General features: G+C 41.9%; 2 protein-coding genes across 3 annotated transcripts; one reads left to right on the top strand and one right to left on the bottom strand.

Moving 5' to 3' along the window:
- Nucleotides 1-701: 701 nt before the first annotated feature.
- On the top strand, nt 702-10,758 carry HSBP1L1 (heat shock factor binding protein 1 like 1). Its single transcript, XM_081802517.1, has 3 exons — nt 702-717; nt 790-911; nt 1,964-10,758. The coding sequence occupies exons 1-3, from the start codon at nt 702-704 to the stop codon at nt 2,087-2,089; spliced, it is 264 nt and encodes an 87-aa protein (XP_081658643.1). The 3' UTR covers nt 2,090-10,758.
- TXNL4A (thioredoxin like 4A) lies at nt 10,337-21,812 on the bottom strand. 2 transcript variants are annotated; one of them, XM_081800976.1, is made up of 4 exons: nt 21,391-21,812; nt 20,816-20,885; nt 13,630-13,733; nt 10,337-10,755 (listed from the first exon to the last, which is right to left on the bottom strand). In XM_081800976.1, the coding sequence occupies exons 3-4, from the start codon at nt 13,671-13,673 to the stop codon at nt 10,584-10,586; spliced, it is 216 nt and encodes a 71-aa protein (XP_081657102.1). In that variant the 5' UTR covers nt 13,674-13,733; nt 20,816-20,885; nt 21,391-21,812; the 3' UTR covers nt 10,337-10,583. The 2 variants fall into 2 exon arrangements, with proteins under 2 accessions (XP_081657102.1, XP_030894293.1); XM_031038433.2 differs by having other exon boundaries at nt 20,816-21,811.
- Between the last annotated feature and the right edge of the window lie 184 nt (nt 21,813-21,996).

The raw sequence follows: 21,996 nt of genomic DNA, 5'->3' as shown, positions 1-21,996 counted from the left end.
AACCGACTGAGCCACCCAGGCGCCCTGTCTTCTTGAAAAGAATTTGTTAGATGTTGTATATACCGGAGTCTACATATTCCTGACAACCGTTAAAAAAACAGAAGAAAACCCTCTGAGGGAAACCGCCAGTGATTGAAGGCGCCGCAGCCTCTTCATCTGTAAAAGCAGATTCTGGATTGATCCCCGCCTCTGCTTTCTCATCTCTCCAGTGGAGATAATACACGGGTGTGAGCAGGGAGCTGTAGACATGGTACGAGGAAGGCAGCGTAGAGATACGGTCTGTGATCAGTAACAATACTGGTATTTCTCTAAGGTCTGTTGCTCAGCATCTGCAATCCCCACCCCCGCTGCTAAGTAGCCCACAGTGGAGGGTGGAGGGCAGGTACGATGCCCGCGGGCAGGTGCTCTGGATGCTGGGTCAGCGCTCCTCAGGAATTCTCGGAGGGACCCAAAGTTTTAAGGCATTCTCCTGTGTTACCTCCTGGACATTTGGTAGTTTTAGTGCTGACATTTAGGTGTATGATCATTTTGAGTTAATTTTTGCCTACGGTGTGAGGTAAGGGTCAGGCCTGTGTTTGGCTATCTTATTGTTCCAGCACTATTTTGAAGAGATTTTCCTTACCCTTTGAATTGAAAAGCCTTGGCACCTTGTCAAAAATCTAACTAACTAAATAAGGATGATTCTATTCCATGATGCTAAAATGCCCTACATCAAGAGTAAATATTAAAAACAAACAAACAAACAAAAAAACCCAGGAAGGCGATAGATCTAATTTAATTAAATTTGAGACATCAAGAGACCCCAAAAAAGTAAATATTACATTCAGTTGTCCTATGGTTTATTTTTTCAGGCAGAAAATCTATTTCAGGAACTTCAAGGACATTTTCAAGCTCTGACTGCAACATTAAACCTCAGAAATATCCTTTTCTATCCTATAACAAATACTGTGATGCTTTTGAACTTTGAAATTATCCTGGAATACCTTTTTATCTGCTACTAGTGGATAATTGTTGACCTAGGATTTCCTGGTGTTTACATTTGTGCCCTTCCATGGTACCCTGAGGTAGTCATTACCATTCACAGGTACTTACTTCCCCCGTGGCCAGCAATAGAGGGCATTTTGTATGACAATGATAAAATACAAGGACACAATGCACAATACTACCCTGTGGGGCATTTCCACCAAGCCCTAAATAAATCTGGGTAGTCTGCTGAATAACATTTATACTCTACCAAGCAATCCAAAACTTGCAAACATAATACAGAATGTCTTCAACATAGGGTACTATAAATGGCTCTCCCGACCTTTGTTTTGTTTTGCAACTTTAGCCTCTCACCATTTTGTTAAGACATGATTTCAAACAGAATTAGAGTAGAAAGTTTGTTTCCACTTCAAGCAAAGCCAGATAATGGTAACATCTGCCCTAAGACTTGGCGAGCTAGAGCTTACTTTACACAATTAAATTCATTCCATAGAAAATATATGCAAAGTATTTGCATATGGAACCATTTACTTCAAATTTTGATTCTGTAGATGGGTTCCCATAGGGAAAAAAAATATTCTTAAACATGATAAAATTAAACTGTAGGAAAGTTGGTTTTAAACAGAATTAAGTTCCATTATATATACATACTCATTATAGAGTTTGGTTAAAACATAAACATACCAGACCATCTCATGTCCCTGTGTGTGTATGTACACAAGGGGAGCCAAGTTTTCAGGACCGAGCTCACAGCTCAGAGGTTAAAGACACACTGCAAAAACCTCAGGGAAATAGTTAATTTGCACTGATCCGAAGGTGTTAGTACATGCAGTGTTTGACCCCCTCATTTTAAAAGTTGCACTGCTGGGGCATTTTTATCAGTCGCCTTGATGAGTAGGTGCAGTTTGAAGTAGGGTCTTTCAGGGCCTTCAGGGCCTTCTGGCTGGTGCTCTGGACCCCATGTACAGTTCTCCTTAACGTTGTACTGGAAGAAATGGGAAATCGCATTGAGGATTTACAGAAGAATGTAAATGACCTAATGGTGCAAGCTGGGATTGAAAATTCTATTAAAGAACAAACGGTAAGGTCATCATTAGGAAACTAAATGTATTTGCCTTTTGCATATCTTTTGATTGCTTTCATCTTGAAAAATACAATCCCATATTTGTTCACTGTGGGGATTACTGCCTTTGTACTACATGGAAAACCTTCAGGAATAATAAAAGACATTTACAATGCTCTTTTCTAAGTAGACTAACTGGGACACTCCTATGAAGATGCTTACCCATATTTTATTTCCATAATATTCTGATTATATAAGCATATTTTGAGTGAATACTTAGGTGCCTTTGTTTTCCCATTTTCTTTTACAATTGTTATCCTAAGTCAGCGGGCAAATGATCCATACTTAACCTGCTAAATCAGGGCCGGTTCACCTCTCAGCGACTTCTAAATATCTACATCTGGTATTCTGGTGAAAAAGGTAATGGGAAGCCATGCCCTGATGCTTAGGAGCTGCAAAACACTGCAGGGGGCACTCTGTCTCTAGGGTGCGTTCGGGGTGCTTCCGGTCCCACCTGCCCTGAGGCCTCAGCCTCCCCAGCCTCCCAGCCAAGCCCTCCTCCCGCAGGGCTGATTTGGTGATAAGAGGGGAGCCTGAGGGCAGACACTGCCCACTGCAGGCTGGGGTTGGCAGCCCAGGAACCTGGGCCCTTCCCTTCATCACCCAGATCCAGCTGCTGTTTTAAATTCGGTTAAAACCACGAAATATTCGGCATCAAGTTAAATGATTAAGTAGATGTGGAAACCTCACCGTTTGATGCGCATGCAGCATGAGAAGTCAAATATCCAAGTTTGTTTAAAAGGGGTACTGCCTTTTAAATGAATAGAAAGACCTAAATAAATTGAGATGTTTGGATAAACCTGTGTTGGTTGGTTGCACTAGGTCAGGGTTCACAGAGGGCTTGTGCCGGGGACTTGAGGGGATTCTGCACACCCCTAAAACCCGTGTTCCTGTTGTGGGGAGGGAGAGGGGGAGGAGGCAGAGTCGGTGACTCCCAAAATGTTGAAAACGTTCTAAGTTTGCCCGTGTCCCCATTAAATGACACCGTGGCCCCTTTCCTGCAGTTAATTCCATGCAGAGAGGCGGCGTATTGTCATGGGTGTTCTCTCCCAGATACTCGGGATGGTTAGTCACAGTGATGGGATACTGATGCAGAAGCAGTGTTTTGTTGTCTCGAGTCCACACTGTGTAGTCACCTCCGGTTGTGAATCCACACTGACTCCATCTGTGGAAAAGGAAAAGCATTTAACACTTATGTTCTTCTATGTACTGAATTTTTCCTATCCACGAATGTTTTAATAAGTATAGGAAATTAAGGTATTTTTATTAAAAGCTTTGGATTCCAGTTTATTTAACTGTACATCAATTGGTATATAAATCAACCATTACCTCTTTCAAATTTTTTTCTTACAGACCTGAGGACGGTAGACTGGTCACTTGAAAATGTGATAAAATCAAAACTGTACTTTTTAAATAATAATCTGCATGAGTTCTGATTTTTACTACTTAATTTAAAAATTCATTCTAATAAAATGAAAGATTAAAAGAACAAACAATCCAATAAGAACGTAATTCAGAAAGTGATTAACAAAGATGGTTGTAAAATTTTTCAAGGCATACCTCGTATATATAAGTCATGGGAGAAAAGCATTTTTTTTTCCTGAATTAAGTTTTATATAGATCTTTTTAAAAAACATCATAAGCTGTTTTCTGATTGATATTGCTTTTTAAATCACTGCATTCCAACCCAGCTTTTCCAGTCACAGAGTGTTTGGGAAGACTCATTTTAATCTGTCTAGTTCAAACAGATTTGGATAGCAATGTTCTCCAAACCAAACGAAACCCAAGAAAACAGAAACCCAAGAAAACAGTGTATCCAGGCGCTCGGTGTTCAGTTCTGAGGTCAACCTCACCCACTCCGCTCCTATAGAGGTTGTTACCTAAGAGAAGCACAAAGATACACTTAGTTTATTTTGTAGGTTATATAGAGACAATCAAATAATTGTCCAATTTACCTCTCTAAGCCAAAGTAAAAAAGGGGTTGGTAATAGGCTCTCGTTGTAAAAAATAACATTCCTGCATATGAGATAAATCTTATTCTTCATACAAAAGTCAAAATCACCCAGAATTCTACAATTTAGAATTAACCACTGTGCATACAATTTTATATATGGGTGATCATGTTGTTTATAATCTCATATCCTGTTCCCTTTTCATATCATAAACATTTTTTCCATGTGAAAATTTCATACACTTTTCATACTTTTTTTTTTTTTAATGGCTGACTACTATTCTATCATATGGCTGTAATAATTTAAACTTTCCCATAACTATCCCTTGGACATTGAGGCTACTTCCCACTTTCTTGCTATTATAAATAATGCTGTAAGGAGCATTGTTACCATGAATTCTGTGCACATTTCATTAGGGTCAGAAGTGTGACTGAAGGCCAAGTACATTTAGTCAAATGCATCTAAGAAAGGAAGTGTCATTTTGTACTCCCAACAGTGGTGCATGTCTTTCTTTTTTTATTTTATTTTTATTTTTTAAAGATTTTATTTATTTATCTGAGAGAGAGAGAGAGAGCACAAGCAGGGGGATCGGCAGGCAGAGGGAGAGGGAGAAGCAGGCTCCCCGCTGAGTAGGGAGCCCGATGCAGGGCTCAATCCCAGGACCCTGGGATCATGACCTGAGTCGAAGGCAGACGCTTAACCGACTAAGCCACCCAGGTACCCCATGTCTTTCTTTTTTTAATCCAAAGTTTTAAAATGGCATCATTTAAATTCAGTATTCTTGGTGATTTAAAACCATGGTAGTTCCATTGGATTATGTGAAAAATCTCAAAGCATCTTTTCTTTTTTTTTTTAAAGATTTTATTTATTTATTTGACAGAGAGAGTGAGAGAGGGAACATAAGCAGGGGGAGTGGGAGAGGGAGAAGCAGGCTTCCTGCAGAGTGGGGAGCTCAATGTGGGGCTCGATCCCAGGACCCTGGGACCATGACATGAGCCGAAGGCAGATGCTCAACCGACTGAGTCACCCAGGCGCCCCTCCAAAAAAATCTCAAAGCATCTTAGCTGCTATTATAATTTCAGCAGAAACTAAAGTGGATATTTGAATTGAAGTAAACCAAACAGATTTGAGTCCTCATTAATAACATAGATCTCAATTCAAAATCCAGGATTTTTAAGAAATTAAGTAAGTAGAAAAGAAAGCTTCTAGGTACCTGGGTGGCTCAGTGGGCTCAGGTCGTGATCTCAGGGTGGTGGGATAGAGCTCCGCGACGGACTCTGCACTCAGAGGGAAGTCTGCTTGAAATTTCTCTCTCCCTCTCCCCCTGCCCCTCCCCCTGCTTGCACTATCTCTCAAAATAAACAAATAAAATCTTTTTTAAAAAGTGGGGCGGGGGGGGGGTGGAGAAAGCTTCTATTCGTTATTAACTAAGATAAAAATATTAGGGGTGCCTGGCTGGCTCAGTTGGTAGAGCATGCGATTCTTGATCTCAGAGTCATGAGTTCAAGCCCCACATTGGGTGTGGAACCTACTTAAAAGATGAAATAAAAACATTTATGCTGCCAAAAAAAGTACTAACTTCTTTCTAAAGAAAGTTCCAAGCTGGTCCCCTTTCATAGTCTGACATTTAACATCTCACTTATTCACTCAAACCACAGACACCTACCTGTAGAGGTTATTTGGCGTTTTATAATATCGTACCTGTTTTAACATCTTCCTACCATTTTTATAAAGGATTGCTATTTTCCAGTACCCTGTCACATATATTTAAAAGATCAAAATGCTTCCATAAGGAAAAAGGGGAAAGTAGTAGATGGATTTACATGTGCTTAAACATACTTATTCTAATATAAACTAAATTTTTATGAAACTTTAGTAGCAAGCAGTTTACTCATAGAATACTTAAGTAAAATGTTGTGAATTCAATATCAAATGCTACATTCATATACTTGTAACTTAAAACTCATTTAACTCAAAATTTGGGAACTTACAAAGACATGAAGTTTAATAATAAAGGGCTTAATTTGTAAGTCAGCAGTTCTGGATGCAATTGTCTGAAGTTTTAAATTCTCACATTTAATCTCCTTTCTTTACAACCGTGGTCTCTTGCCTGATCTATCACCATAGGCTTTTAACTCTCTTCCCAAACCCCCTTTTAGCTCCTCCAAGGGGACAGAAAGATCTTCTCAGAACTAAAATTTGGTCATGTTACACCCGGTTCCCAAGGCAAAGCCTCCCATCTGTGCCCACTGCAACCTGTGCCCACTCTACCCAACCACGCCCCCGTTCTCAGACAAGCCCACCTCCCTCCCACCACGGGCCTTTGATCCTGCAGGTCCCCTTCTGGAATGCAATTACCCCTACACCCACTTAGTTAGCTTTTTAATACCTCATCTCAACTTGAAAATAAATTCCTCAGAGGTGTTTCCCTGAATCCCCATCTGGGTCAGATCTACTTTTTATATGATCTTCTAGTACTCTACCTATTGACTACCACCATTGTAAGTTCACTTTTTATGTGATCATTTGGTTATCTTCACAGGGCAGCCAGAAACCAGATTGATTTTGCTCAGCTCTGGGGCCCAGGAGCTACTCAAACTTTTTTTTTAAGTAAATTAATTAATGAATTTCAAGAGTTTCAAAATACTTTGCAATCTTTTATATGGCGCTTTTTGTCCATGGAGATGTGTGAGAGTTTAACCACTTCACCGAACAAGAGAATCAAAGGCCAGATGGAGGACGTGAGCTATCGCAGTGGCTGGGGAAGACTAGTGGGCTGTTGCCCCAATACCACGTGCAAGGCAATACAAATCTCACTAAGACACTGTGGGTGTTCTTTGTGTAGCTTTTGACGATGAATGTAAAAATGCCACAAAAGAGTACTAAAACCAGATGTATTTTAAAAGCCATTAATAAAAATAATGTAGAGAAAACGATTCAAAATGGCACCCATATAAAGTGAGTCCTCCCAAAGTTCCCCATTATGATTTTCAAGACATCAAACTTTCCCAACTAGCACCTCAACTTTCAGACAAGAAACCTGGTGAGGACATGAACATATCATATATTTTAACTGAGTACCTGAAGAACCAAACTTTGGGTGTAGTTTTGTTAACATCAGTGAGTGGTTTTTAGGGTAGTTGTAGCTTTGATTCTGTCAGTGCCCGGAACGCCTCGTTTCTTCTCTGCATGGGCTCAGAACAGTAGGAAGGAGGCAGTCTACCGTAGGGACCCACACATAACAATCCACTGCAAACACACAAGGTTGCTGGTCGTTTTAATGTTTCAGATCTTTGTTTTGAACGTCTGAAAACTGTAAGTAAATGACATCCTGCCATGGTATCTTTCTGTACCTAGCTTCTCCATTTAGTAGTTTGAAATTCATCTATGTCGATGTGCGTAGCTCCACTTCAGTCACTAGCAACTGTGTAATAACCCTTTGAATTTTGTTTTCCCCTTGACTAATAATTGTTTCCAAGTAATCCTGCAATAAACACTCTTGCCTGTCTCCTCTGTGTCAGTTTCCTTAGGGTACTTGATTACTTAATGCATCCCTGAATATATTCTGTACCTCCTAGGCTTGTTGCCTCTGTGTCAGCTGCCAAGACTAATTCCTGGACTTTGCACAAAAACCATCCTGGGGAGGATGGGAAACAAATCATTCAGTGCTCAGAGAACCAGGGGTATTGGTATACTTTCTGCACTAGTTAATTTCAGCTTGAATAAAGCAACATGGTGCAGCAATGAGGCAAGGTTTGGTTGCCATGCAGATCTAGGTTTGAATTCATGTCCTCTGAATGAGTTGTAACTCTGGGCAAACTAAGCTTTAGTTCCCTTCTCTGCAAACTACCTGGCAGGTGGTTGGAAGGATTTGAGAAAATGGCTTGTAAATCACTAAGTTCAGGGTGAGGTAGACAGTAGGTACATAATAATAAGATATAAATTTATAAATACAACAAATTTATGGTAACTACAGGGTAAGTTTACAAATGTGGAGTGTAATTTTTTGCTTGTTTTTTTAACAGCTAATAAAGCTTTATCAATAAGATAAAATTCACATGCTATACAATTCACCCAATTAACACATACAGTTCAATGGTTTTTGGTATATCCACAGATGTGTACAACCATAACCATAATCAGTCTTAGGACATTTTAATTATCTCCAGAAGAAACCCCATACCCATAGCAATTGCCTCCCTCTTTCCCCCTCCCCCTAGTTTTAAGCAACTACTAATCTACTTTCTGTCTCTATGAATTTGCTTATTCCGGATATTTCATAAAAATGGAATCATACAGTATGTACTGCCTAGGCTCTTTCACTTATGCTCATGTTTTCAAGGTTCACCATGCTGTAGCCTACATCCATACTTCATTTCTTATGGCCAAATAATATTCCATTGTATGGATGGACCACATTTTGTTTATCCATTCTGCAGTTGATGGACATGCGAGCTGTCGCCTCATTTCAGCTATTATGAATAATGCTGCCACCAATGTTCTGTCCAAGTTCGTGTGGACAGACGTGTTTAGTTCTCCTGGGTATGTACTTAGGACTGACATTGCTGGGTCAAATGGTAGTTCCCTATTTTATTTTTTGAGGAACCGCCAAACTGTTTTCCAGAGGGTTCCCCGTTCTACCTTTCCACCAGCAGTGTATGAGGCTAACAATACTCCATGCCCTTGACACTTGTAATAATCGGACCCTCTGGATCTATGCACACCCACCCCAGCGGGTGTGAACTGGCATCTCCAGGCTTTGATTTGCATTTGCTTGATGAGTAATACTAGTGAGTTTTTCATGTGATCCTTGGCTGTTTGTTCTATCTTGGAGAAAAGCCAGAAGTAGAATACTGAATGTCTATTACATGCCAGGTACTTGGGGTCACCGAGATTTTTCCACTAGCCCCTCATTTGATATGGGAAATTTTGTAAATGGGAAAATTAAGGCTGGAGCAACAAAGCTGAGGATTTACATTTGAATTTTAAATCCACTTAAAGCACACCTCGTTTCTTCTTGCTGGTCTGTACTTGTGTTTCAGCCAGTCGGCCAGTCTGGCCATGGCAGAGTGCTTTCACACCACCAAGGGCCACCAGGCACTGCTCTAAGACACACATGGGATAGCAGACACCACCCCTCCTCACTTGAGAGAAGACGGAGTTTTCACAACAGAGCCTGTGTGCACAAGATGTGCCTGGGAAGTTCCCGACCACCCACCCACCAACATGCTGCTGGGGCAAGAGAAACTCAAGACTGTGACAAGGAAACTAACTGCATGTACCGAAGGGTCATGGTTTCTACAGAAAATACAGTCCGCTTCAGTAGATTAAATACGATCTTAGGAGGAATAAGAAACAACCCTTACTCTTTATATTTAAAAAGAAAACTCCAAGAATCATTGTTTTATTGCACTGTTTTTATAACCAGAATAAAAGACACTTTTTTCCCCAAGTGTATATTCTTTCTGAACTCAAGCCTTTGGATTCTTTTGTGGGTTGAACTGTGCCCCCTCAACCCCGTATAGTCCTATGTCAGGAGGTTTTTTTTTTTTTTTTTTTAAGATTTTATTTATTTGACAGAGAGTGAGCACAAGCAGGGGGAGCAGCAGAGGGAGAAACAGACTCCCTGCTGAGCAGGGAGCCCAACGCAGGGCTCGATCCCAGGACCTTGGGATCGTGACCTGAGCTGAAGGCAGACACTTCACCGACTGAGCCACCCAGGCGCCCCGCTATGTCAGGAGTTGTAATTCCCAGTACAATGTGCCTTATTTGGAGAAAGGGTCATCACAGATGTAGTTAGTTAAGGTGAGGTCATGCTGCTGCAGGGTGACCCTCTCCAATGACCAGTGTCCTTATAAGAAGAGGAAATTTGGACACAGACACACAGGGAGAAGGCCATGTGAAGACGAAGGCCAGGATTGGGGTGAAGCACCAAGCCAAAGGATGCCAAAGATTGCCAGAAACTAGCAGAATCTGGGAGAGGGGTAGGGAGCAGAGATTCTCCATCACAGCCCCAAAGGAACCACCCTGACCACCCCTGGATCTGGAGTTCTTGCCTTCAGATTTGCAACACAGCTCATGTCTGTTGTCACCCAGTCTGGGCCTCTTTGTTACGGCAGCCCTGGGAAGCTCACATGGATCCCCAGCGCCAGGCGAACCAAACACAGTGGCCCCATAGGACATACACCTGAATTCCACTCCAATGGGAAAGATGACAAGTAATTTCGGACCGCCAAAATCAGTAATCTGTATGGCAAGTTTCTTAAAAAACAAGCAATTATGACTTTCCATCACTGTATATTTTATTTATTTCAGCTAGATATTTACAGATATTTGCTAATATAAAAATACAACGGCCAGGCAGGTGGAGAGTTGAGGCCATGCAACCCTTATTGCAAAGACCCTCCAACCCCTTCATCTTCGTATTCTCTTCCAAACGCTTTCTCTAAGTCTTTAAATAGTTTCCAATATTTCCACATGAAAACGACTGCACACCATTTCTGTGCATGGAGGCTGGGCTGAGCTCAGTATCTGTACTTCGTGGAGTAGTCCTTTGGAGACACGACCAGGCCGCGACCTTTCCGGGCGCCCCGGTACACAGTCTCGATGATGTCTATCATTTCCTGTTTGTCTTCCATGGCCCAGTTGATCTTGTTGTTGTTACCAGTACCCAGGTCAATCATGATGTGCTTGTTCCTGCAAAGAGGAGACAGGGGGTCAATGCTCACAAAAATCCTTCTAAAAAAGAGTTCTGTGAAAAAAAATGTTTCCCACCATCACAAGCTCTTGTTTAACATTAATTAAGAACACACACAGTCAAGAGGATCCACCACGATTTAGAAGATGGAAACAACCTAAATCCTATTTTAAAAACGCTCGCCATGCACGGTGCAAGCCTTCTGTTTAGCTACTCCCTTAGGACAAACACCCTACAGGACAGTTTCAGTCACTTGGAAAGTGAAACTGTTTTCCAGAGGGTTGTTACTAATTTACCTAGGAAATACAATATGAGTTTTTCATGGTGCTCTTGTGAGCGCCTAGTGTACCACTTTATTAATAATAAAGTCCTAATTGTGAAGTCAGTATATTTTGCAATTCTACAATTAGGGAAGTAGATGATACTTTACAAATTTATTTTTTAAGAGGCTACTTTTAAAAATGAATTTATATGTGTACTTTACAAAGATATTAACCCTTGTTGTCCTTGGTGCACTAATTTTTCCAAGTTTGTTGAAGATTAGTTTTCATTTATTTAACTTTTCACTTCTACAAGAACGAAGTACTCCACCCTGAAGTCTCCAGTCTGGCCGCCTTCCAACCAGACTGAGCATCCAAAAGGCAAATTTGATGTTTCTTCTCTGCTGCAAACATTTACTTTCAGGATAACATTCCACATCCTCACTCGGGCCCAGGAATCTGGGGGTCTGGACCCTGTTCCTCCCTCCATCACCTGTCAGCCACCACGTTCTTACAGGTTCCCCTGATATGGCCTGACTTTTCATGCCTGTGTGCCCGCCCCCTGGAATGCACGAGCTCATTCTAAACTTCCTCCAAATGTCCTTCAGCTCCTGCCACGCTGACTCAGTACTTCTGTCTCTATAAATACCTGTCCTCTGGCACCTGTTTCCCTTTGCTCATTTACTCAGCTGTTGCCAATCCGTGCAGTTCGGTGATGGCAGGAACCCTGTCTTATCTGACTTAATGTCCTGTCGCTAGACCACAAAACCTGGCAGGACTCAATATACGCATTTGGTGAGAAAATTAACTTAAGTACTGATGCGCCTTGTCTTAGAAAGAGTGGAAGGAGGTTCGTCTTCTCTTCTGAGAGCAGCGCCAGACCTAACACACCAGCATCCAGCGCCTTCTTTCTGCAGCCTCCTCCACCCCAGCGTCCACTGTGCCTAGGTCAGGCTGGCCACAGGCAGCGGGAGGCTGGACCCAAGACGGCCCTCACCAGTCGCACCTGAAGGGTTTGGGGAGAATTTTGAGCAGCATGACAGAAAAGACCTAGACTGCTTTGGAGAGCCTGTTCGTAGAAACACGGACTTGGGGAGCACGGCTGGTGTGGGCTCCAAAGGAAGGAAGGAATGCACTGCTGGGGATGGAGGAAAGGGGCCCTTGTTACTTGGGGGCAGGACATCAGGGCCACTGTCCTGCTTCTGGGGAAAGCAGAAGTCGTAAGGATGCACCTGGATGTGCACCTGAGGAAACAGCCAAGTCTTGAAGGGGCTGCCTGCTTTCTCCCTGCTGTGGACAGACAACGTGGTGTAAGAACCGCTAACAGAAAGAATGAAGTCCCAGCCCCTCCAGATGGCAGAATAGGCTGCAATGCAGAAATGGCAGAGACATGGAAGAGGCCACACGACCTTGAGCAGAAGCCCAGGAAAGCTCCGAAGTGAGGAACGGTGTGCCTCCCGGATCTTTGCAGACGCCCAGGACAGGGACTTGGGCTGCAGGGGACCGACGGTGCAGTGAAAGGGAGATGACAGAACCCCAAAATGCTACTGGCTGCAGTAGGCTGAAAAATGGCCCAGCTGCACACACCTTTCCTGGAAAAGGCAGGAAAGCCCAGGCAGAACCCTCCCAGGGCTGGGGTGTCAGCCCCTTCTTTCTCACGTCCCCTTGAGAAACCAGACCTATTTCCTATGCTGTCCCACACTGTGTACTGGGAGAGCTGGGGCCACAGATAAGGGGTGTCCAGGAGCCTAAGAAGCCTCATCCATACCTGATTTTGCATATGGGAAGGATGTGAATCTTTGGAGCCAGAGGGCAGACCATGGTAGACAAAATCCTAAATTCAATCCCATGAAGTTCCTGCCCTCATTCCTGGGACTGTGATGTGATGAGACGCCAACCATCAGTGATGTTACAGACAAATGGAGTCTGGCAGATGTCTTGAAGGTTACTAGTCAACTGACTTTAAAGTAAGGAGATAATCCTGGATTATTTGGGTGAGTCTATTCCATTCACAGGCTCGTAGAAGCAGAACAGGAAATTGCAGAGATGGTGCAGGCTGTGGAGATGGAAGGGCCTCCAGGAGCAGGGAGGGCCCAGCATACAGCCAGCAAGGAGTCAGCGACCTCAGGCCCATGACCACAGGGAACTGCATTCAGCCAACAACCCAATGAGCCAGTGGCTTCTTCCCCGACTGACGGCGCCGATAAGGGCCCAGCCCGTGACTGGGGCCTCGTGAGACCCTGAGAGGAAACCCACTGAGCCTGCCCGAACTTGAGCAACAGAACATTGAGCTCATTTGTTACACAGAACATAAAGCCAATACACACCCTATACAATCCACCCAGACATTCCCTACCAGTTAGGAACGGGGTATGTCTAATGCTTAATACTGCTATTTGTCAACTTTTGTAGTAACAATAAACAGAAAATTTGACAAGTAAAAACAATGCCAAATGGTGATTTCTTTCCGAATTAAATCTCCACAACTTTTTTTGACTCGTGATGTTACTCAACTTTATTACATAAATACCATCAAATGTAAAGATATCTTGATTACAGCAAACTTCCAGACCAACAACGTTCAAGTGAAGTGTTAACTTTAAGAGAACATACCTGAAGAAAAACATGACAGTACACGGATCGTATAACTCATACATTTTGTTGAAGTCAGGCACTTCTGTAATATCCACAAGATAAATAACTGCAAAATTTTTAACCTAAAAGTAAGAGATTGAAAAAAACCCTATAAAATAACACATCAATTTCTTATTCTGTAAAAGCACATTAAAAAACAAACACAAGAATTTGTGTATAGAGGACAATTTTCAAACCAACTCCCCAACACTTTTTTCCCAGGAGCGCTAACACACGGGAAGATAATGCAACACGTTCAGGGTCCTGACAACTGGCTGTTAACCTTGCTTTAACATTTTTAGAATACCAAGTTATGGGACTCCTGCAGAAAATGTCCACAGATACATTATTCATGCTGATCTAGTAATAATCTATATGAACTTTTCTAAATTTGTACTTTTCCAAATACTTTATTGCACACAATCAACTGCTTTAAGACATGCCTTTAGAATTCAGCCATATGTTTCTCCCACTTAGGTTTGAACACCTACAAATATGAGTAGACTAGTACTCCAAAAAACATTGCATATAACAAATATTCTTTCATTTTTTTTCACTAATTCCAAGTTCATCAGACAGGATTTAGAAAACTCAGAAAACTATTAATAAAACAGAATCACCTCCAATCCCAACACCCAGAGTTAAGTGCTACAAATATTTTTAGTAAATTCTTTCCCATTTTTTCTGTTATACACACACACACATACACAGACATATAAATCTGTCTATACTATTTAAATAAAATGTGATCATACCACAGTATTTTATATCCTGCTTTAATTATGGACATTCTCTTATACAAATTATATATTTTCCCCAAACACAATATTTATGGCTACATAATACTTTATCAAATGGTTATGTCATTATTTTACCATTCTTCCATTATTTTCTGATTTTTCATGAAAATAATTCAGATTTTTCATTAATACCAATTATTCACCTATGAACATTCTTACCCTTAATTTGTGTACATATTTCATTATTTCCAAAGATAAATTCCTAAAATAGAATATAACAAAGGACGTGACATTTTAAAAGCCCTTATAAATGCTGTCTCAGTGCCTTCTGGGCAGCTTATACCAATCTGTACGTTACGGGCTGAGTTGTGTCCCCCACACAAAGAGATGCGCTGGAGTCCTAACCTCCAGTCCTCAGAATGTGGCCTTAATGTGGCCTTATTTGGAAGAGGGTCCTTGCAGATGTCATCAGCTACGATGAGACCAGCCATTCCGGATGGTGTCCTTTAGAGAAGTGGCCATGGATGACTTTTAGAGAGCGAGACATCTACAAGCCAAGAGCACCAAAGATGGCGGACGACTCCAGAGCATGGAGGATGTGCGGAGGCATTCTCCCTAGAAGGTTTCAGAGGCTGCATGGCCCTGCGGACACCTCGGTTTGGGACTCTCGGCCCCCAGAATGTGAGAGGACAGACTTCTGTTGTTTCCTCTGCCCAGTTTGCGAGGCTTTGTTACTGCAGCCCCAGGAAATGCATATAAAACTAATTCTAAAATTCTGAATATAATTTGCAGATGAAATAATGTGGTTTCTGGGATTTGCTTCACATACTGCAGCATAAAAAATGTCAGGGGTCAGGTGACACAAGACTGACAAAGTATTGGGAACTGCTGAACCTGAGCAATAGGGTCAGAGGGGTATGCTCCTCTCTGCTTTGGGGACTATTAAAAAATACTTAACAGAGAAACTTAAGCCACCATCACCAAAAAAAGTTTACATCTAACGAGGACTCCTTTTGCCCCACAGCACTGGTCAGGAGAAAGCCTAAAAAACCCTCAAGCAGCAGCTCTCTGCGTGAGGGCTCTGACACCACCATATGCCTGCTGTCTACACACCGTTTCCAAAAAGCCTTAATGCAGCGCCTTTATATTGTTGATCCCCATCTCTGAAATCCTGGTTTCCTGTGCCAACAGTGAGAATGTGCTGGTCAGGGCACCAGAACCCAGTTTTATTTTCATGGGTTAACTCATCAATTGTATTCTGATTTTATTTAAAAATAAAACAGAAACTGCAGCACAGAAGTTAAGACCATGAAATGGTCAGTGTGTATAAATATACACAAAATAGTCAGGTAGGAACCCTGACTCATTTTTATCCCTTCAATGCCTTGCTCTGTTGGCTAATGCACAAAATAAACACCAATAACAATTATTATATTAAATATTAACTTATGCAATCACCATGTAAATATTCAATTAGACTAAAAATCACTGAGCAGGACTATAAATTATGTACTTTAGAAAAAAAGTAAAATCACAACTTTTGTCCTTTTTACTGTATGAAAAAAATTTTAAATAACATAAGGACTCAACTCAATAGACATTTCATAATCAGGAGGCAATTGAATAAAAGTAACTTGTTTAAAGATACAAGTCTACATCTCCTTTGCCTTCTTGTTCTATCTGGCCTATCTAACCCCCACTCTGAATTCTAGCGGGAAGCAAAGTATCACGTCAAGTTCACTTACCCCCAAACCTGGAACGTGCTCTTTCTTCACCACAGACTGAGAGCCCACTCTGTGCAAGACACGCCTTATTTCTAATTCTTTTAACACCCCCAAATAGAGACATTATTAATGTTTTGTGTACAATGAAATTAAGGCTCAGAAAGACAAAGCGACTCTAAGCTGCACGGGGAAGCAAGCAGCAAAGCTGAGACTCACCAAATCTGGCTCCAAAGCCCAACATCTGGATGGGATTCCTTACCCAAGTCTTGAAGGAATTAGCCTGCCCGAAGAGGGCAGGAGGTCCTGGGGGAGTGGGGAATGTGCCAGGCTAGGAGGGCTGCCTGTGCAAGATAAAGATGCCAGGAGAGAACAAAGAAAGGGCAGAGGCAGCAGCTGGGACATGGGGTCAGAGGTGGAACGTGAGCCTGGAAATGCAGACAAGGGCCCTTCTAGGCCCAAGAAGTTCAGGTTATTACTTGTTTGTTTCCAAGTAAGGAGTGGGTTGGGGACTTAAGAAAACTAAGGAGCATCTAGAGAGAATGTCTTACAAGTAATTCTGGGATGGCTCTGCCAAGGACACCACTGCCGTCTGCATCCAGCAGTGGCTGGTCCAGCCAGCCCACTGGAGAGCCAAGGGAAGGACAGGGGTGGCCAGGGAGGCACACTCACAAACCAAGTCAAGGGACCCATCCACGGCGGGAGCTGGGTCAAGTACCGGAGAGCTCATGTCAGACGAAGGCTGTGGGCATCTGTGATTCTGGCTACTGGAAGGTCATCAGTGACCGTGCAAGACCCACACAAGGCATTAAGTATGGACAGGCCCTGCAAGGAGCCTGGCTATGAAAAGAGGGAAGTCACTGAGGGTCTCAGGTGTAGAGAGGTAGGGTCTCCCCCGGCCACCCCCAACTCCCTCTTTTGTGCAAGAAGAGAAGGTGGCTGGGTGGTGATGTGCACTGTGCACCACTGGTCCAAAGAGCCTCTGTGCAAAATGTTCCTTCCACATCCCTCAGGATAGCAGCACGCTCCTCTGCACAGCTGTCCCGGCCAAAGTGACCCTGCGAGTTCTTAACCTTCTGCCTACACCTGAATTTCACTAAGCAGAGATACATTGTTACTTTTTACATATAAAACAAAGATACCATAATTTAAAATGAAGATATTAACATTATAGTATAATCAGACATATAGACGTACATTTGCCTCCTAAAGCGTAAGCTGCCAATCCAACGGAAGCCCAAGATGCCTTTCTGACTCAATGTGAATTATTTAACCAACTGGTTCTGGTTCCTAGAACCTCCAAATTTCCCAAGTTAAAGCAGAAGTTGGCACACGAAACCACATCCTCTTAAAAGTGATCAAAATGTATCTCATCTATTTTATTCATGAGGACATTCAACTACCCCAACTCAATGATATCACATAATTTTCACACTATAAATGCTGGTTTTTATAGTGAGACTTTAAGAGCAGGCCCTATTTCCTTTTGCTTCCAACGGTGAGTAAGAAAACTCTAGCTCAGTCAGGAGTAAAATAAACAGGGGCACCTTGGTGGCACAGTCAGGTTGAGCATCCAACTCTTGGTTTCAGCTCAGGTTGTGATCTCAGGGTCCTGAGATCAAGCCCCATGTCGGGCTCCATGCTCAGTGGGGAATCTGCTTGAGAATGTCTCTCCCCCTCCCTCTGCCCCTCCTACTGCTCACTCTCTTGCTCTCTCTCTAAAAAAAAAAAAAAAAAAAAAAAAAAAAAAAAAGAAGTAAACCACCAAGTGACACCCCAGTACTTAATTTTCTTCCCCCCTATATGAATTACATTATGGTCCTGCAGATAAATGTGAGGCTCAGAACCATGTCTGTGTCTTTACCGATGTGTCCTCAGAGCCAAACAGTACCTGACTCACACAGTACTAGTAAATGTTTATTGAATGAACTTTAACAATAAACTTGTATTTTGAAATGCAAGAAACACATTATTGTCACTAAAAATGTGTTTTTGGACAGCATGAGCTTAATTATGTAATCCTGAGTTCAGAATTCAAAGAGACCGGCCTTCAGAGATGGTGCCACTTCTTCTGGACAGAGGTTCTCACGGACTTGCAGAGAAAGGGATCGCACATCCAGCCAGGCAGCACCGAGTGGACTTCCTCCAACTCTGTGCCTCCCTGCCAGTCTTTTTCCTCTGGAAAAGCCTCCATATGTCAAAGCTTCTCCTAACACGGGCTACATGGCTTCTGCCGTGATGCCTTCCACACGGTCTGAACTATTTTGCCTGAACATTTCACTTGCATTAAGGAATCTGTGCTTAACTATAACCCTGTGTATTTTTTATAAAACTGAAATGAAGCTAGGTATCCACTATATTTTCTCCATTTAAAAAATGTTCACTTTGAAAACATAGAAATGGAATGGAAAAACCACTGCCATGTGTCCAGCCCAGAATTTTTTGTTGTTAAGTAAACTCTACTCCCAACATGGAGCTTGAACTCAAGACCCCAAGATCGAGAGTTGCATGCTCTTCTGACTGAGCCAACCAGATGCTCCAGCCCAGTATTTTTTAAACAAGTTATATAATTTAAAAATATGTGACAGTCAAATAAAATTAATAGAATGAGTGTCTTACAGTGAAAAGTGTTTCCCTTTCCCCAGACCCACATGTTCACTCGTGAGGAAATCACATACATTCTTTCTCCAGCGACATCATTAACAAATGCCCATGGCATTTAAAAAGCTTAGAAAATCATTTTTAATGGCCAAATAATATTCCATCCAGTGCCGAGGACATTCCCAGTTCAAATCCCAACTGTCCATCTCTGAGTCTGGACAAATTACTTGGCATCCCTACCTCAGGAGTCGTCATGGGGACCACGGTCAGGGGTCTGTGTCCTACCTGGCAAGGTAACTGGTCTAAATGCTCAAAAACTAGAGATTACAGTCATCACCATGCTCTCCTACCATCAGACACTGATTGTCGGTGCTTCCAGTTTGCTAGAAATTATAGCAGAAGTCTTGTAGAGCATACAAGTTTGCCTACTGAAGAGGGAGGGTGACTGAGTCCTTAAGGCTTTTCATACAATGCCAAACTGCTTTCCAAAAAGATAACAGGATTAACTTTCTCCACACCACAATAAGTACCTTTTTTATCTTTGAAATATCTAAGAAACAATAGTACACTATTTTAATGTGTATGGCTCTGAAGTTTACTTAACCATTAGAATTTCCTCTTTTTTAAGTTCTTTGCCTCTCTACCCATGGGAGTCATCTTTTGAAATGGTACTTTAAACTTATTTGCATATGTCTTCTATATCTAAAATAATATTTTACCTACTATGTTTGCAGTAATTTTAATTCGTTGTTACTAGTATTTTTTAAAAATCAAGAACTCTATGTACAAATTTTGTTTCTATTATCAAGTTGCTGATCATTTATAATAGTAAACATCCTTTCCAGCCCTGTTGCCTACACATTTTATAAGCACACTCCTTTTTCTTCAGCAGGTCACTGATTAAGCTGTTCAGCAGTCCTTCTACATGACCTGTCTCCAAGTGAAAGTAACTCATGCGAATCACTAAGACTGAAGGCCAGCACAGTATACCAACCACCATTCCAACCTTCTAAATAGAGCTCCTCCTCCAGCCAAGAACCCACATAAAATGCTGGAAAAACATGTTCTGGACTGTCAATTGCCACTATGTATTTTATTTCCGAAGAGCCATTTTTTAGGTGATTCATGTCAAAGCCATCAAAAAACTGCATGGTAACTTTATTTTCCCAAACTATTTGCCCGATTAGCTCTATCACAATAACTCCTGCAAATTTTGTGATGTGAATGATGATGCTGATAACAGTGGCTAATGATTACGGAATATGTTACTTGCTATGTGACAGAAGTGTTCCAGAAGTCTGTTCTATTAATTCTCTCCTCATGACTACCGTATGGGTTAGGCACTATTGTCCTTTTCTTACAGATGAGTAAAATGAGGCACAGAGACAAGTTACTTAAGATCATATGGGAGTAAGTAGCAGGAGCTAGCTTGGTCCCTACTCTTAGCCAGCACTCCATCCTGTCCCTCATAGCTTGCTGCTAGCTCCAAGGTTGTCATACCCAGAAACACAAATCCATAGCAAACATACGCATTTTCTTGGCCCTTATGAAATACCTCATTTGACTATACATCAACTTCCAATAAGGTTCGATTTACTTTATGCAACGCTTAAGAATGATCCCTTAAAATCATTTCCAAAAGTTCCATACATATAGTTGTCTTATATACAACTTTATTAGAATGTATGATCACGAGTCAATGATATCATTGAGGTTTTGCATATTTTAAACTCTATCTGTATGGTTTTTTTTAACACACAAAAATTAAATGTCCCATTTATTCCTTCCCATCATGGGATGAGCTGTGACAAACTGTTCCTACAAAATGGCAAGACAGCTCAGAGGTACACAAAACAGTCTCTCTTTGAAGCTGTGCATAAAATCAGCTGCTGAACAGGAAACTTTGTTATTATCACTCTACCAAATTCCAGACATCTATAAAATTGTCTCGTAGATCTCTTACGTTTTCAGTGCAGCTCAAAACTAACCCAGCATGAGGTGGGGGTCTGGAGGCTGGCACTGCCAAAGCATTAAGTCAACACACCACATTCCAGGAGAAACAATCGAATCAAGTCCAGCCTAAACAGTGGAACTTTTACTCACTTTAAAACAGCTGGGGTATCCAAACAGGGCTCGTAACAAGATGAGGAAGATCCCCCACCATCTGCCATTTCTGCAGAGGGAGATTTTTAAATAGAGTTAAGTTGTTCTTTATACTAAAACCTTAAATTTCAAAAATTCCTCTTGAGCTTCCCCAAAAAGGGCTTCCAGAATTATAAACTCTTATTTTGCCTTTATACTAAGAAGAAAATAAAGCAATAAACTTGTGATGCATTTCAAGTTTGCATTTTTAATAACTGTACTGTAATAATATTTTATTAAAAGTTGATCAAAATTTTGGACAAAAGGAAAAGTACCTTAAAAAAAAAAAAGAAAAATACTCAAAGTGAGCCCAGTTAAGCTGTTCTTATCAATAGGGTCAATACCAAAAAACAGTGCGTCCACCAATGATACAGAGATTCAGTCTATAACGACATAAAGGGATGAGAAAAGACTCCTATAAAAGTCCCTAAAAGCTTATGTTAACACACAAAATCTGTCTCCTAGCTAAGAGCATTTTGCTGGTTTTGCTCAGATGTGAGGAGCCAAATGACCATCTCATCTCTAAGCATCCTGACCTTGCGCTGAGGGCAGGGGGAGCTGGTCATCACCTGATGTTTATACCACCACCTGCAACGTAGAATTCAGAACACACACCCTAAGTTATTTCAAAGTGAACAGAGCAGCAGTGTGCTTCTCAGAAAAGTGCTTGTGGGCAGTTCCTCACTGACCTCGGCAGTATCTGCCCTTGACCACTATAACCTAAGCAAGGCGTAAATGATTTCCTGGCACCACTTCATTTACGACTTCTGACCCCAAGTGGGAGGATTCCCAGTGTCAGGAAACTGCTGCTCTCCTGAGTTCCCCAGGCACCTCCTCAAGCTCCTTGAGGAAGAGGAAGGGAATGGCTGGTAACCACAGCATGCCTACTCTGATCCTGACCTCCGTTGAGGGGTTTTTCAAAGTCACATCAGAATTCCCAGGGCAGGGCGCCTGGGTGGCTCAGTTGGTTAAGCGACTGCCTTCGGCTCAGGTCATGATCCTGGAGTCCCGGGATCGAGTCCCGCATCGGGCTCCCTGCTCAGCAGGGAGTCTGCTTCTCCCTCTGACCCTCCTCCCTCTCATGCTCTCTGTCTCTCATTCTCTCTGTCTCAAATAAATAAATAAAATCTTTAAAAAAAAAA

The sequence above is a fragment of the Leptonychotes weddellii genome, chromosome 13 (assembly GCF_054177405.1).
Source record: "Leptonychotes weddellii isolate Sample4059 chromosome 13, ASM5417740v2, whole genome shotgun sequence".
NCBI classification, from domain to species: domain Eukaryota; kingdom Metazoa; phylum Chordata; class Mammalia; order Carnivora; family Phocidae; genus Leptonychotes; species Leptonychotes weddellii.
Note: the sequence above shows the minus strand (reverse complement) of the source record. Positions and strands in the feature narration are given on the sequence as shown.

Bases quoted from the DNA above. Each gene is read 5' to 3' on its own strand.
- HSBP1L1 (XM_081802517.1), top strand. The intron at 912-1,963 runs CTCAGAAATATC...GTTCTCCTTAAC, and splicing joins CTCTGACTGCAACATTAAAC to GTTGTACTGGAAGAAATGGG.
- TXNL4A (XM_081800976.1), bottom strand. From the start codon at position 13,673: ATGTATGAGTTATACGATCCGTGTACTGTCATGTTTTTCTTCAG. The intron at 10,756-13,629 runs GTATGTTCTCTT...TCCTCTTTGCAG, and splicing joins ACTGTCATGTTTTTCTTCAG to GAACAAGCACATCATGATTG.